General features: G+C 41.1%; 1 protein-coding gene across 2 annotated transcripts in view; it reads left to right on the top strand.

The window, feature by feature from the left end:
- The window catches only part of TBC1D32 (TBC1 domain family member 32), a 532,407-nt gene that overhangs the window by 444,185 nt on the left and 71,214 nt on the right, over positions 1–17,008 (top strand). For both annotated transcript variants that reach the window (XM_082249090.1, XM_082249089.1), the window contains exons 29-32: positions 2,763–2,826; positions 6,120–6,235; positions 10,578–10,732; positions 13,613–13,753. In XM_082249090.1, the coding sequence (XP_082105216.1) occupies positions 2,763–2,826; positions 6,120–6,235; positions 10,578–10,732; positions 13,613–13,753 (476 nt within the window). The remainder of the gene's footprint in view (positions 1–2,762; positions 2,827–6,119; positions 6,236–10,577; positions 10,733–13,612; positions 13,754–17,008) is intronic.

The following is a 17,008-nucleotide window of genomic DNA, read 5'->3' as shown; positions in this document are numbered from 1 at the left end:
ATCCTCCTTGGTCATACCCCATCTCCAGTCTAGAACATACAATTTATTTTTCTAATGGAGCTGCACAGCACATGACCTGGAAAACAGTACGCTGGTTTCAGGCAGGACAGCTAGCGAATGAAAGAAACAAAATATTAAAGGTACAGTAGGCTACCAACTTTCCTGCTACAGAGGCCAGGACAAAAAGGCAATTTTAAAGTATACCTCAAGACAAAACTTATTTTATATTTGGATAGAACGGCTGTCAGAATTTTATTGCTGTATTTTTCCCCAGTAGAGAGATTTATTCTTTTTAATTGTCCTGATCAATAAAGTCAGTGAGAATGTAAGGGTAAATCAAAATTTTGAGTTGCCACCTGAATAGGAATAGAAGGGAATTCTTCCAATGTAGATACTTGTTCTCATGACAACTGTCTGAGTATTGGTTCACAACTATGCAGTCTGCTTTTGATCTATTTTTTCAGTGCTTTCTATGGTGCATTTTGCATTTTTGTATACGCCTTTTTGACTCCTTTTTCGTTTGCTTTTTTATGTATTCTGCATTTTATTTTTTCCAAGTTTTTTTTATTGGCAAAGATCAAATGCAACAAAATGATAAGACTTAAAACAATGCCAAGATTTAAACATAGATATACAATATTTGGCACAATTTTTATTACCTTATACAAGGTACACTGCATACAACATTTTCAAAAGTCATATAACACATCAATAAGTGGTTCAAAATAACGTATCCACTTATTAAGAAATAAACATGTATATTTTCATTATGTTTATAGAATACTAATAGGACTTTTTTTTCCCCCAATTTGTTGTTGGGTGGATTAAAAAAAAAACACAAATCCTGGCAAAATCATGCCAAAAACGCACTACATACTTTTCTGCAGCTTCTTCACTTAAGTCTATTGAACCAAAAGTGCACCGTTTTGCTTTTAAAAAAAGTCCCTGACCCTGTCCAAAAATGCAGCAGCTGAAAAAAAAGCACAGATGTGAACGTGTCCCAAAGGAAACTGCAAAAGGCATTAAAAACACTTGGGTGTGACCCATACACACTATGAGAAAGTTGGGTGAACGATTGGCCAGTATTCCTCGATGTTTCACGGCAAGTCAGAACCGAGGATACAAATAATGTACGAAAATTCTCATATGACAAAGGCTTTTTTTTTGCTAAATATATTGATCCTCCGAGCTTCTATCTACAGTATGAAATTAAGTGAATTTAAGCTGCTAGCATTGTTAACAATCCCACTCATATGCTAACTAAATCATTACACAATAAATTCTGCGCTATGTGAATGCTAAATGACTATACGATCAGAATATAATATCATTAAAAAGTGCATAAATATAGTGAAATATTGTCCAACATAAATGTGCAATCACTATATAACAACGAAAGAGTCCATGCAAATGATTACTTGCAATGAAAATATAAAGAAAAAAATCAAGAAAAACACACAGTGCTTGATCCGCCGTGCAATTCCTTCTCAGTGCAATAAACCAATAGTGTGTCACCTCAATGTGCCCCTCCCCCACCAGGAGTATTCTCACCTGCGGTAATGTGATCACCGCGATTAAGCGTGATCCAAACCAGCTTTTTAGCCCACTGTTGGCTATATACAACTTCTCCAACCTCCTTCTAGGCTCCTCTCATTACGGATTATAGTATCCCGATATGTTGATTAAAAGATAAGAAAAGCCAATAGTACGTATACTGTACCCCTTCACACGGTTATCACTCTTTACAGGTGCTTGCAGCACACCAAACCAACACAAGCATTCACAATCCAAAGATACATCGTTTTTGGGACAATCCAGTGTAAACAGCAGCCTCACAAACAGACCTAGGCCCTATCTCCACGTTGGTTCCTAGGTGTGGTCACCGCCCTGGCCCCTCCCCTACGCATATCGACACAGGGTCACGTGTCTTCCTTAGGGAGACTTTTATTGTCTTTTCTTGTTTATAGCGCATAAAATAAAAATCGCAGAGGTGACCAAATACTACCAAAAGAAAGCTCTATTTGTGGGAAAAAGTCATCAATTTTATTTCGGTACAGCATCGCTCTACCATGCAATTATCGATTAAAGCAACGTAGTGTCGTATCGCAAAAAATGGCCTGTTCATTAAGGGGGGAAAAGCTTCCACAGCTGAAGTGGTTAATTGTAGAAATATAAAAATATTTTTGCTATTAGAAATTTAATGCTAACCAGTACAAAATGTTAGTGAGCATCTTTGAAAACCCTTTGATTACCTTTATCTCTTTATTAGTATCAAAGCAGTACAACAGCTTGTTTCCCCATTACATTTCAGATAGCATGTTGAAAGATTGGAACTTTTGTGATGCCTGCACCCCCGCTAAGTAAAGGTCCTGTCACTTCCTTAGGGAATCAGACAACAATATAAACCTGATAAAGGTTGTAACCTTTCCTCACACTAGTAAAATAGTGTTTTTATTGCGGTTTGTGTCTGCTGACACTTTTAAAGATATCTTTTATGACAGCCCAGAAAATTGGGGGGAATATAGCAGAATATTGCAGCAAAAACAAAACAGAAGCTCTAACCTTTCCCCATTCTATCCATAACTAGAAAGGTTTTGGCTGGAATTACATTTTAATTACCATCATAAAATATTTCATTTAAATTTCATTTTTATATGCAGGAAGGTGCACAGTATTTGTGAGTAAATAACTTTTCAAGATCAGCACATTGTCTTCTATGTGATGACATTTAAAACATTTAAACCATTTTTAATTTTGCTTAGATACGAACATCAAGAGTGGAAGTCTCTCTTCATCTCAGCAGCTTGGTGTAAAGTTGGTTATCAGGTAATTTTTTTTTATCAGATAATTCTATATGTACTCCTGGTTTCCCATTATATTCCAGACAACACTAGAAAAATACAACAGTTTAATGCTGCGGAAGTCACAGTTGGTAAAATAACATCTAAATTTAACAACTTAAACGTAAACAGGAGGAATTCAGCTTCGAAGCATAAGGGGGGGTTCACACTAGAATGTGGTGCAGGAAAGGCATGTTCATTATAGGGTTGGGCTGTGTGTTTTAGTTAACCACTTAAGCCCCGGAAGATTTTACCCCCTTCCTGAAGAGGGTTTTTTTTGCGATTTTTTACTGCGTGACTTTAACGGACAATTGCACGGTCGTGCGACGCTGTACCTAAACGAATTTCACGTCCTTTTTTTCCCACAAACAGAGCTTTCTTTTGGTGGTATTTGATCACCTGTGCGATTTTTTGATCATGCGCTATAAACAAAAAAAGAGCGTAAATTTTGCAAAAGTAACAATATTTTTCACTTTTTTTTATATGAAATTCCCCCCCCCCCAAAAAATGTAAAAATCAAAATTTTTTAACATTTTCGGCCAATTTGATTTATGCTACATATGTTTGGTAAAAAAAATCGCAAAAAGCGTATTTTGATTGGTTTGCGCAAAAGTTATTGCGTTTACTAACAAAGGGAAAGATTTTTGTCATTTTTGGTGTTTTTTTTTTTTAATGAGTAATGGCGGCGATCTGCGATTTTTTTGCGGTACTGCGACATTGCGGCGGACAGATCGGACCCTTGACTGACATTTTTTACACTTTTGGGGGTACCAGTGACATTACTGCAGTAATCAGTGCTATAAATATGCACTGTTACTGTAAAAATGACACTGGCAGGGAAGGGGTTAACTGTATTGGAGAGGGAGGGGTTAAGTGTGTCCTAGGGGCGTGATTCTAACTGTAGTGGGACAGGTCTCCTATTGTAAAAACAAAGATCAGCGGTTCTACATAGTAGAACCGTCTGATCTCCATTTTTACACAGGGGAGAATGACAGGCGGCTTGTTTACATAAGCCGTCCGCCTTTCTCCCGCTCTACCGACGATCGCAGTGTGACCGGCGGACATCGGGTCAGCCGGTCACGCGCCCGGACTCCTCTGTGAACAAGCCGAGGCGGGCGCGCACCTCAGCGGCCGTGCGCTCGCCCGCTATTGGCTCAAAACCCGGTGACAGGCTAGCGACGTAGACCTACGTCACTCTGCCTGGCCGGGGCTGACTGCCGCAGTAAATATACTGTGCGCAGTCGGCATCTGGTTAAAGAAGTTTGCCCACCGATGAGCACCCCATAATGCACTGCGCTCTTGCAGTGCATTGATTGCTTGTGATTGGCCAAAGCATGCACCTGACCTGTATGCTTTGGCCAATCATAGCACAATGTACTGTCAGAGCCATGATTGGCCAAGGGCAGAGTGCCTTTGGCCAATCATGGCTCAAGGGCTAAGTCCACACCCCACACAATATAAGGCTGCCTACTTTGTAGCCGTGTAGAGTGTGTCACAATGGAGAATAGGAGAATAGGCAGGTAGTTAGTGGATAGTGTGTTCAGTCAGTTTAGTGCAGTCAGTGTAGTGAACAGGCATACCTCACTTTTAAAATGTATGGATATGTTGTAGTCCTGGGTGCCCTCTCGGTGCTCCCCAAGTTAGGTGTCCCTGTCACTTATGGTTCGGGAGCAGTGCCATGCAAAGCTGACCAATATTTCCCATAGAAACCAATGTTAAAGACAGAGAGCAGTGTCATATCAAGCTGACCAAGATTTCCTATAGACGCCAATGAGCACTGAAATCTGAAAATTGGTCTGGGCATGAAGGGGCTGAAAGTGCCCTGCATTTAAGTTGTTAAGGGGAACCCTATGACAAAAAAATGGTGTGGGGTCCCCCCCCCAAAATCTATTTGAGGCCCTTTGGGTCTGGTAAAGATTTTAAGGGGAACACCATGCCAACATTTAAAAAAAAAAATGGCACTGGGTCCCTCCCCCAAAATCCATGCCAGACCCTTATCCGAGCATGCAGGAAAGGGGAAGGGATGAGTGAGCGCCCCCCCCCTCCTGAACCAAACCAGGCCGCTTCCCTTAACATGGGGAGGGTGCTTTGGGGGTACCCCCAAAGCACCTTGCCCCCATGTTGATGGGGACAAGGGCCTCTTCCCAACAACCCTGGGCTGTGGTTGTGGGGGTCTGCGGGTGGATACATTGTACACCTACCCATTCACCAAAAAAGTGTAAAAAAGTAAAAACCACAGGTAACCGTTTTTAACAAGTCCTTTATTAAAAAGAAAAAAAAATAGTGTCCCTTGATGTAAATCCATCATCAATCACAACAACTGTTGACCAGAAAAATAGAAAAAATGTAACGATTCGCCTCCTAAGAGGTTACCCATCGTATGGTGGCTCTTTGGCCTTGACAGCTCTTTTATAGGCAAGGGGCGGGGCCACCCGGCTACGTCTCACGGTGGCACCACCTCTTCTGACGTCACCCCCTGACACACTAATCAGCGCTCACAAAGCTGATTGGATACTTGTTTTTCAGCATGCCCATTCGACAGAAGACGGCCGTGAGACTGGCTTCTGTCATGGAGCTGTACACATGGGCCGAAAGGTGGCTGGCTCCTGCCAAACTGACCTTTTCTGGCAGTGCACCACAACACAAGTTATTGTGTTGCTGCATGTTGTGCTGCAATGCACATCCATGCGCAAGATAATGGGATTTTCTTTTTTTTTTTTTAGTTTGAACTACTGCAGCCCCTTATACAGGTCTACATTCTGGATTTATTAACTAAAGGCAAATAGGTTGTAAATTCAGTGTTCAAATAATATCTAATCCTGTACAAAGAAGGATAAATATTCTTGCTTGCACATGATTGGATGATGGAAGTCAATAGAGATTTTTTTCCCCTTTTTATTGGTTGAACTAGATGGACTTGTGTCTTTTTTTCAACCAGACTAAGTAACCTCCTTCGCCATGCCAAGAGAAAAAATGCCTTGCAAAGTGAAAAATCCCTCCCAAAGTGAATAGCCTATTAGTATTTAGTAAATCCTCCCCTATGTCACATGTGATTCTTTCTGATCTAGGGTCCCCTGCCCAAGGTCCTTCTTGCTTCTGTACTTCAAAGTATCCCCTGACCTGCTAAGTTGGTACTTCTGCTACTCTGTTACTGATTACATTTTTGCTTACATGTTTCTTGACATCCTGAAATCCATTTTAAACAGTTGTTCGAATGGTTTTGCAATTTGTTGATACTACTGTCCCTAATCTAGTGACTATTTCTGTTTTTTTTTCTAGGTACGGTAGCCATTTAAATCTCTTGGGCAGCAGGAGTGAAGAAGATCTTACACATCTACTGCTGCAGTGTGAAAATTTCCTTCAACAACAGCAAGTAGTTGTTACCTCTCCTCTAAGTATCCTTTTATAGAAATGACTGGACAAGTACCACCATTTAGTGAACCTCTAATGCTATCCAGGATATATCACTTTGCTTAGGTTATGCTAACATGGGTCTATATAAATTGTGCATGATCCCTAACAGTCCAATTGAGCATGATTTTCCTAGTGTCTCTAGGCATGACTGAAGTGTATTGCCACTTTTTTTTAACTTAGCCTAGTGATGAAAGCTGGGAAATCCCAAATGGGGGCCTGGTGTGGAAAAGCATTACTGTATTCTAGAGGGGTTTTGAAAACATATCAACAACTTTGCTCAGATTATGGCTTGGATCAGAGGTCGTACTATCAACCTTTGAAATTAAGGAATGTCTTAACCACTTCCCGACTGCCGCACGACTATTTACGACGGCAGTCAGCCCCTCACAGGCAAAGTGACGTAGATCTACGTCGCTAGCCTGTGAGGGTCTAGGGAGCGAGCGCGTGCCCCCGGAGGCGCACTCCCGCTCCTGCATGGTCACGGTCCCCCCCGCGCGTGTGACCGGTGGACCCAATGTCCGCCGGTCACTCTGCGATCGTCGATGCAGAGGGAGAAAGTCAGGCGGCTAGTGTAAACAAGCCACCTGTCATTCTCCCCTGTGTAGAAACAGTGATCACACGGTTCTACTATGTAGGACCGTTGATCACTGTTTCTACAGCTCAAGCCACAGCCAAGCACAGTAAGAATCCCGCCCCTAGGGACACACACAGCCCCTCCCTCTCAAATAAAGTTAACCCCTTCACTACCAGTGTCATTTTGCAGTAACAGTGCATATGTATAGCACTGATTACTGCAGTAATGTCACTGGTAACCCCAAAAGTGTCAAAAATGTCAGTCAAGGGTCCGATCTGTCCGCCGCAATGTCGCAGTACCACAAAAAAAATCGCAGATCGCCGCCATTACGCGTTAAAAAAAAACAACAAAAATGACAAAAATCTTTCCCTTTGTTATTAAACGCGATAACTTTTGCGCAAACCAATCAAAATACGCTTTTGCGATTTTTTTTTTTACCAAACATATGTAGCATAAAACAAATTGGCTGAAAATGTTAAAAAATTTTACATTTTTTTTTTGGGGAATTTCATATAAAAAAAATGTGAAAAATATTGCTATTTTTGCAAAATTGACACTCTTATTTTGTTTATAGCGCATGATCAAAAAATCGCACAGGTGATCAAATACCACCAAAAGAAAGCTCTGTTTGTGGGAAAAAAAAGGACGTCAAATTCGTTTTTAGGTACAGCGTTGCACGACCGCGCAATTGTCCATTAAAGTCACGCAGTGCCGAATCACAAAATACCCCCTAGTCAGGAAGGGGGTAAAATCTTCCGGGGCTTAAGTGGTTAAAGACCCAGGATCTGATTCCAACTGTTTCTTTCTTCTCTACTCCTATTCTAGATTTTAAAGTTCAAGCAGATATTACCAAAGGCCTTATTTCGAAGGTATATATTCAACTGCTAACTAAATTCCTCTCTAAATTTCCTACTCCCTGTAGGCGTTGATGGGAAATGGATATGGATGTAACCATGGGAGATATATGGGAACAAATACTGCAGAGTGTACAGTTTCACTATCTTCAACGCATAGGGTGACTCACCTTTTCATTCTATACAAGGTTTACTATACCCCGGAATTTTTACATAGAGTAGACAGCAGGGACAGTTCTCAGTGTGCAAGATGTGCTTCCAGCTCTTTTATGTATTTGTTCTGGAGATGTCTGAAACATCTTCGTTATTGGCAGGTGATAGATACTTTGAACTCTGTATATGGTCCAGCGTGGACACCAGATCCTGTTTTATGTTTTGTGGGAGATGTGAACTTCAATGGGAGGAATCATGACCATGAAGTGACTATTGCGAGACCACTTTTTGTGGCATGTAAGTTGGTGGCTTCTCATTGGGTTTCGCCTAATACTCTTACCTTTAAAGAATGGATATTGGGAATAAATAGATACATTATGTTTCAGAAGCATACATACGCCCAATGTAATGCCTCTCAAATTTTTTAAAAAAATCTGGAAAAAATGAAGGGTCACTATCCTCGCAATCCACGTTTTATCACTGAAGTTGGGTATAAAGAGTTCTCACTGAAATGTTCCACGATAAACTTCTAGTTCCCTATTGATGCAACATACTGATGTGCTAGAAATAAATGCTATTTTAAAGTATTTTGATATTTGTTGGTGCTGACTTGTATATACAGATTTTTCTTTTTTTAGGTGCTGTGTTGCCCTGGGAGGCAATTTTTTTTTTTTTGCAAGAAAATCTTTATTCATGAATAAAATATGAATTTAAAAAAAAAAAAAAAGGGCTTTGGGTCTTTAGGCAGAACAGCAGTACAGATGGTTCAATGGGCCCCTTCCTTCCCTCTCCTTCAAAAGTTCTTTCATTGATTACACTGTTTTAGCACAATATGTGAATGGAGGGGAGAATTTTTGACATTCGCAGATTATGCTACAGTCAATGTAATCAATGAAAACATTTTTTCTCAGTGAAGGAAGAGAAATGAGAGGCATGTTCCTGATGCACCATCTGTATTTCTATTCTGCCTTAAGACCTGAAGCTGTTAACCACTTAAGCCCCAGAAGATTTTACCCCCTTCCTGACCAGGGTCTATTTTGCGATTCGGCACTGCGTGACTTTAACGGACAATTGCGCGGTCGTGCGACGCTGTACCTAAACGAATTTGACGTCCTTTTTTTCCCACAAACAGAGCTTTCTTTTGGTGGTATTTGATCACCTGTGCGATTTTTTGATTATGCGCTATAAACAAAAAAAGAGCGTCAATTTTGCAAAAATAGCAATATTTTTCAAATTTTTTTATATGAAATTCCCCAAAAAAAAATGTAACATTTTCGGCCAATTTGTTTAATGCTACATATGTTTGGTAAAAAAATCGCAAAAAGCGTATTTTGATTGGTTTGCGCAAAATTTATCGCGTTTACTAACAAAGGGAAAGATTTTTATCATTTTTGTTGTTTTTTTTTTAACGCGTAATGGCGGCGATCTGCGATTTTTTTTTTGTGGTACTGCGACATTGCGGCGGACAGATTGGACCCTTGACTGACATTTTTGACACTTTTGGGGTTACCAGTGACATTTCTACAGTAATCAGTGCTATACATATGCACTGTTACTGTAAAATTATACTGGCAGTGAAGGGGTTAACTTTTTTTGAGAGGGAGGCGTGGTGTGTGTCCCTAGGGGCGTGATTCTAACTGTGATTGGCTGTGGCTTGAGCTGTAGGAACAGTGATCAACGGTCCTACATAGTAGAACTGTATGATGACTGTTTCTACACAGGGGAGAATGACAGGCGGCTTGTTTACATCAGCCGGCTGCCTTTCTCCCTCTGCAGCGACGATCGCCGAGTGACCGGCGGACATCGGGTCCGCCGGTCACACGCGCCGGGGGGGTCCGTGACCACGCGGGAGCGTGCCTCCGGGGGCGTTTGCTCGCTCCCTAGACCCTCACAGGCTAGCGACGTAGATCTACGTCACTCTGCCTGTGAGGGGCTGACTGCCGTCGTAAATAGTCGTGCGGCAGTCGGCAAGTGGTTAAAAAAGAAGTATGGGGTTTGTTTTTGTTTTTTTCAGATTCATACTTAGCTAGCTGGATGCAGCATCGGTCCTCCCCCGGCTCTAACACTAAGAACTGAGCAATCGAACCCTGCTGATCGCTTGGTTCTCACAGCTCCCTGACTGACAGTCACCAGCTCTATGCTCTGCCCCCTGTGGAGGGGGTTGGAGCGGCCGGCTCAGGCTCGCTGACAATCTGAACTGTGTGCCAGTCCAGGCACGCGGGCAGATCCTGACCTCATGGTCACAATCCTTCCCAAGCCTGGACTGGCTCAGTGATATCAGCCAACAGTGGGCTTCAGCCCGCTGTCTACTGAAAACAGGTTACAGGAGTGCAGAACAAACTGCAGTGCTAAAAGGCAAGAAGAAAACAGGCATTCCTACAGTGAAGATTTCTCCTGAATTCAGCTGCAACCTTGGACATCTTTCATTACAGGTAAGTGATGTGAGTAAAGCTGTAGGGATTTTTTTATTTCTTTTTAGATAAGCTTCAGCTGTAAAGAAACTGGAGAAAGGGAAGCACCAAAATAAAGAGTATACTCGATGTGGAAAAGTAAGACAAATAAAAAGTAATGCAATCAATTTAAAATTTATAGCAAACTTTGATATTTTTATAGCAGTATTTTCACTTTCAAATTCAACAAGCCTACTGTGGCCTCAGTTTGTAAAAACACAAATGCTAAATATTTGCTATGAGCTAAAGTCCAAATTCTGTTTAAAACTTCCTTGACTGCTCTTGTGCCCAGGGTGTTTGCAAGGAGGCTATTCTGGTCATGACTGGTTTGCATCTTCTATGTTTCTGATAATGTCAGGAGACGGTGAAAAAACATTAACATTTCTGCAGAAATTTTCCAGTCTCCTAGTCTCAGCATATCTCTGGCTGCCACGGCTTCACATTTCTGTAAGTAATCTTGTAAACACTAGCAAGAAAAATCTAAAATTCATTGTGCTCGTTCTATAGGAAAATACAGTTTTATAAAAGCACTTCTGCTTGACTGCTTTGACTATATTTATTGTGATAGCTATTGTATTTATATATGCAAAGGAGAAAAAAACTAAAAGTGAAAAAAAGGTGTGCTGTGGGTGATTTCGAAATAATCTCTCTGCGTCAGAACTTTAAAGGGAAACAGTTTCTTTTTTTTTTTTTTAATTAACGTGCAATGTATTTTGAATGTATACAAGTTTATAAATATATTTTTGTATGTTTATATAAAAATATTTTTTGTATGTTTTTCACTACTTGTATATAATTCTTATTTAAAATGAAGCTAAACCCATTGATTTAACAGTTGCAAAAAACAGTTACATCCCCAACATGGCGACAATGCAAGCTGTCACGTGTTTGTGCTCTCAACCAAACTGTCAAACCATTAAAGCGAAGTTCCAGCCTTTTCTGTGTTTATTAAAAGTCAGCAGCTACAAAAAGTTTTAATAAACACACACTCGCCTATCCCACGGTCCAGCGATGCGGCCGCCCGAAGCCTCGATCCTCTCCCTCTGGTCTCTGCGGCGCTAGCATCACTGGTGTGGACACCCGGCTGTGACAGTTTGGGGCTTCACAGCCAGGTATGCACTGCGCATGCGCGAGTTGCGCTGCGCGTCTTGATTGGCTGGCAATCTTCTGGGACCTCTGACATGTCCCAGAAGATTGCAAGGAGGGAGGGGGGGAGGAGAACTTCCGCTCAGGGATAAAAAGGGAAAAGAGGAAAGGGGAGAAGGAGCAGTGAATAAAAAAGGGGAGGGAGGAAACAATGGAGAGGGGGTGTATAGGGAGAAATTAAAGAGGGAGGGAGGGAGAGAGAGAAGAATTGGAAGGGGGAAGGGGAGGAAAAGTAAGACAAAAGGGGTGGGCAAAGAGAACTTAGCTTGTTTCACTTAAAGTATAACTAAAGGCAATGTTTTAGGTTAGAGTGAGGAGAGGGTATAACATCTTTTAGATTTTTATTTCTGTCTTTGTCACCATTAGGCAGATTCACCCTCTCTATTTTTCCTGTTTACTATTATCACCGAGAGTATCCCCAAGAGTGAAAGTGAAAGAAAATCAGGGAAATCTCCCCAATGGAACACGGATGGGAAAAAAATGGGAAAAAATTACAGGAGTTATAATCTTCTCTTATTCTTTCAAAAATTCAAAAAAAGGTCCAGAATGAGTCTATACATATATATAGTCACATACATTTAAATAGTTAGGCTGCACAGGTACATCCAGTTCAACCTACTGTATGAGCATTGCTTTGCGCATGTTCTATGAATTCCTATATCCGTGTGTATTGCATTCATAGAAAAGCTCATCTAGAAGTTTTTTTAAATTATCTACACTCTTTACTGATACTACCAATGCCTTGTACACGCGATCAGATAATCGTACGGAAAAAAAAACGCTTTTGAATTGATCGCACGATAATCTGATCGTTAGTACACAGCTTTCGAAAAGCTGATCACAACATTTCGTCCAACAAAATCCGAAGGGACAAACATGAAAACTTGTGTCATACGATAGCCTAGCGAGCGGCAATCGTTTAATCATTACAGTATGCGTCTGCTAAAAAGCGATAGACAAAGGCAACGCATAATCAGAAACACAAAAAAACCCCAGAAAAAGTCTGGCTGCCATTGTTTTTGTTTTTCACCATCCAATATGTAGCTACACAACCAGGAAGCTTTTCAAGAATCATACAAAAAAAATCATACCTTTTGGTACGCTTTGTTGAATTCGGTATTAGTATCATGCAACAAAATGCGAATATTAAGTTGTCCGATTATTTGATTGTGTGTACGAGGCATAACTAAGGGAGTTCCAAGCTCTCATCAGACCAGAAGTACATCCGGTTCAACCTATGAGCATGTCCTACAAATCCCTATATCCTTGTGTAATGCATTCATAGAAAAACACATCTAGCAGGTTTTTTAAGTTATCTACACTCTTTACTTATACTACTAACTGTGTACGGATTTTCCAAGCTCTCAACAGACCAGAAGTACATCCAGTTCAACCTATGAGCATGTCCTACGAATCCCTATATCCTTGTGTAATGCATTCATAGAAAAGCACATCTAGCAGTTTTTTTTTTTTTTAAGTTATCTACACCAGGGATCCTCAAACGACATCCCTCCAGCTGTTGCTGAACTACATATCCCATGAGGCATTGGAAAACTCTGACATTCACAGACAAGACTAGGCATGATGGAAATTGTAGTCCCTGAACAACTCGAGGGCCATAGTTTGAAGACCCCTGATCTACACTCTTTACTGATACTACTAACTGTGTAAGGATTTTCCAAGCTCTCAACAGACCAGAAATACATCCAGTTCAACCTATGAGCATGTCCTCCGAATCCTTATATCCTTATGTAATGCATTCATAGAAAAGCACATCTAGCAGGTTTTTTTAAGTTATCTACATTCTTTACTGATACTACTAAATGTGGAAGGGAGTTCCAAGCTCTCCTCAACAGACCAGAGAACTGCCTTCTGGGGCAGATGGAAGGTATTTAGCCTTGTGCAAGCTCTGGCACAACCATCACAAAGGACTTTCTCATTAAGTCTGCAGCAGGCAAATGGAGTGGCAGAAGTGCCGGAAATGTGTTAGTGGCAGAGAAGGTGGCCTACAAAGAGAACCTCTTAGTTTACTCTGCATGGGCAAAGTGACAGGTTCACTTTAAACGAATCATACAAATGCAAACACATTCAGAAAAAAAATTCTAACTAAGGCAAATATTGATTCTACACGTCTCACTTTTAATCAAGCATTCTAATCATGTATCCATGTATTTGTTTCAGAAACACCTGCCAGCTGAAATAGCGCAAGCTGGAATCCATCCGATATATTTTTGCACTGCTTATTACATTGAGATGTTGATGAAGGCAGAAATGCCACTTGTCTTTTCAGCGTTCCGCATGTCTGGTTTTACTCCCTCCCAGGTAATATTAAACATGTTCAACTTCTTTCTGATTATTATTGTATTGTGTTAAACATGGCTTGTAATGCCTTGATTAGGGCTGCCAGTGAATACAAAACTACTGGCACAGTATTTGGATGATACTACATTAAGTAATATCCAAAAATGCTAAAGTCATTGCTCTGAATAATTACTTTCTGACTTTTGACTGCATACATATTAATTAAAAGTATCTCACTATTTCTCCCCTCTTAAAACCAGTGATACACTCCGTAATGATTTCAATTAGTATTCCACAGTACAATTCTTATTTGCATTGTTGAATATCCATAGCATGATAATGTCCTTGGAGAGAGACAGTGATCAGTAAAGTTTATTGCTTTAATACAGACAGTTTAAAATGTGCCAGTATGTAATACTAAACACACTTTTTATATATTTGTAACCTGTTTAATAAAAAGATACAGAAAAGTGACAAGGACATTCCAAAGCTGCTTAGTGCATTGGATTATTTTCATTTATCCACATTATGCTGCAGAAGTACGTATAAAGTTGAATGTCAGGCAGATATAAAAGACACAAATAAATGCAGCTCTTTAGTCAGTAATAGTATCTTTATTCTATGTAATTAGTGTAAGTATCCTATTTTGACCTGGCAAAGCTTCATGTATAGCTCAGGATGGGACAGGGAGAAGCAGCACAAGGAACCAATCAGTTATGGCTTCAGTGCTCATGAGCAATTAGGGAACATGCTGATAGGAGGAGAGAGCAGATTGACTGAGAAATGAGCTCATCATTTTGATGCCTTTCTCTCACTTTCTTTTCAATGTAGGGAAGGAAGAAGACCTGTACTTAAAATACAGCAGAGAAAAATCAGGGCTCTTGGCCTGCCACACAGAGCTGTGCTGTGTAAATCTCAGTATTGGATAAAAAGAGATTAAAATCCTTTGGTGGCTAAAAATATTTTCCTGTGTATTTAGTCATTTGCCTGAAGTCTAGTTTTAAGAATAAGTGCAAGATACTGGTAATTTGCAAGGATGGTGAATACAATCATATGGGCTATAAATACAGTTGTGGGGGAAATATGAATATAATTGGGTTTAATCTTGAGAAGGATATACTAGGGACACAAGCTGAGGAAGAACTTGGAGAGAGTGCGTGTGTGTGTGTGTGGGGGGGGGGGGAATATTTATGAACGCATGACATGTGGGACAATGTAATGTCTCTTTCCTAGTTAAAAAAAAAAAATGGCTCATGCATGAACATTGTATAAAGAGCAAAGTTTTGTAATTTAGCATTGTGTCAGATGTTGTTCTTTTCACTTTTAAATCACCTCAAAGTAATCAGATATTGAAAGCTGTTAAATTTCTAGCTGTTACACATGTTGTACACTGACTTTTATCGTATTCAATTGGTGACTGAGTACATCAGTGGTGAGTAAGTAGCTAGGGCCCTTGGACCCTAAAGGTAGCACTACCTCAGACTTTTTTTTATAGTGGCACTGATGATCACTGTAGTGACACATATGGCACTATAGTGACACTGATGGGCACTTTAGTGGCACTGTCATGGTACTGATGGACACTTTAGTGGCACTGATGGACACTTTAACGGCACTGATGGCACTAATAGGGCCACTGTAGTGACACTGATGAGCACTGTAGTGGCACTGATGAGCACTCACTGATAGTTTTGTAGGGCACTGATGGCACTGTAGGTCACTGATGAACACTGATATGCACTCACTGATGTGCACTGTAGTGGCACCGTAGGGCACTGTTGAGCACTGTAGTGAGCAGTGTAGTGGCACTAATGAGCAGTGTAGTGGCACTGATAAGCAGTGTAGTTGCACTAATGAACACTGCAGTGGCCCTGTAGGGCACTGATGAGCATTGTAGTGACACCATAGGGCACTGATGGGCACTGTAGTGGCACAGGTGAGCACTGTAGTGGCACTATAGAACACTAATGAGCACAATAGTGGCACTGATGGGCTCTGTAGGGACACTGATGGGCACTGTAGTGGTACTGATAAAAACTGTAGCGGCACTGTAGGGCACACAGGATCAAGCCAACTCACGCTGCTACTGTGTTTTTCTCTCCTCGCCTTACACCGATACAGCATTAGAGGACAGGAGAGAGAAACGCCGCAGCAGCGTGAGTTGAACTGGGCATGATCCCGGTTTGTTGACAAAGTGATCGCTTCATCATTGGAGGGAGCATTCACGTGGTAAAGGGCTGCTGTGATTGGCCCTTTACCCCAATCAGTGATGCGCTGGATCCCCCACGAGAAGCGCGAGCATGGGAGGCCGTTGCATAACAGCCTCTCAGAACTAGCCTGCCGTGCTGTAGCCGTCTTCGGCTATAGCGCGGTCGGCAAGTGGTTAAAACACAGTACTATCATTCATGACACTGTGGTTGTTCTTTTTGAATAGCTAAGCAGAGCGAGGGGATAGAGACATAACTCTGAAATTGGTGTTGGTTGGAAATAGATCCAGTTCTTATGTGGTTGAGAGTCAAAAGTGTTGCTCCTGTTGTACATTTTGGTAGCGCTCATTTGAGCTATTAGAATACCATTATTGTAGGTAAAAAAGGCTGACTGTTCTATCAGTAGTAAAGAAGATAGTCTAACAATTTAGGAATTGATGTAACTGGAGTTCGGCTTTTATTTTAACACTGTCCATCTATATCATATGTGTGAAACACAAGGCCTATGCGCTGAATCTGGCCCGCCAGTCCATTTCATGTGGCCCTTGCACCTTTTCTACTGGTGCAGCAGCAGAGAGGATGACACAACTCCTCCAACCAGATCCTGCGCTTCTCTGTGCAGCTGTGGAGAGGCTCATCTCTTAACCCCCTCCACCTCAGCAGTCAACAGCAGAGAGGAGGACAGAACTCCTCCTACAGATCCTGAACCTCTCACTTGCACAAGTAATAAGATTTGGAAATAAACAGGCAATAGACATATTTTCCAAAATGGTGATAAGATTACTTCCGCTGGCATACATCCATTAGGAACTTCCAATAGGAACTTTCAAGATGGTGTCTAAAGCATTTCCAGCTCCATTAGCATATATAGCACGTCACCTCCTCTATTGGGTATTCCCTGAGGAAGACACGTGGTATGGTGATACAACGCGTAGGAAACCCGAAAGTGACGGGACGGACGTGACAAAGGTCCCACAGCGCTTTACTGCATACAGTTTGAAACCATTTTAAATGTAAGTCTGCTATATTTGTTGCAAATAAATATTTTTAACGTACTACACCATGATGG

The sequence above is a fragment of the Pelophylax lessonae genome (genome assembly GCF_965119305.1).
Source record: "Pelophylax lessonae genome assembly, chromosome: 3".
Lineage (NCBI taxonomy): Eukaryota > Metazoa > Chordata > Amphibia > Anura > Ranidae > Pelophylax > Pelophylax lessonae.
Note: the sequence above shows the minus strand (reverse complement) of the source record. Positions and strands in the feature narration are given on the sequence as shown.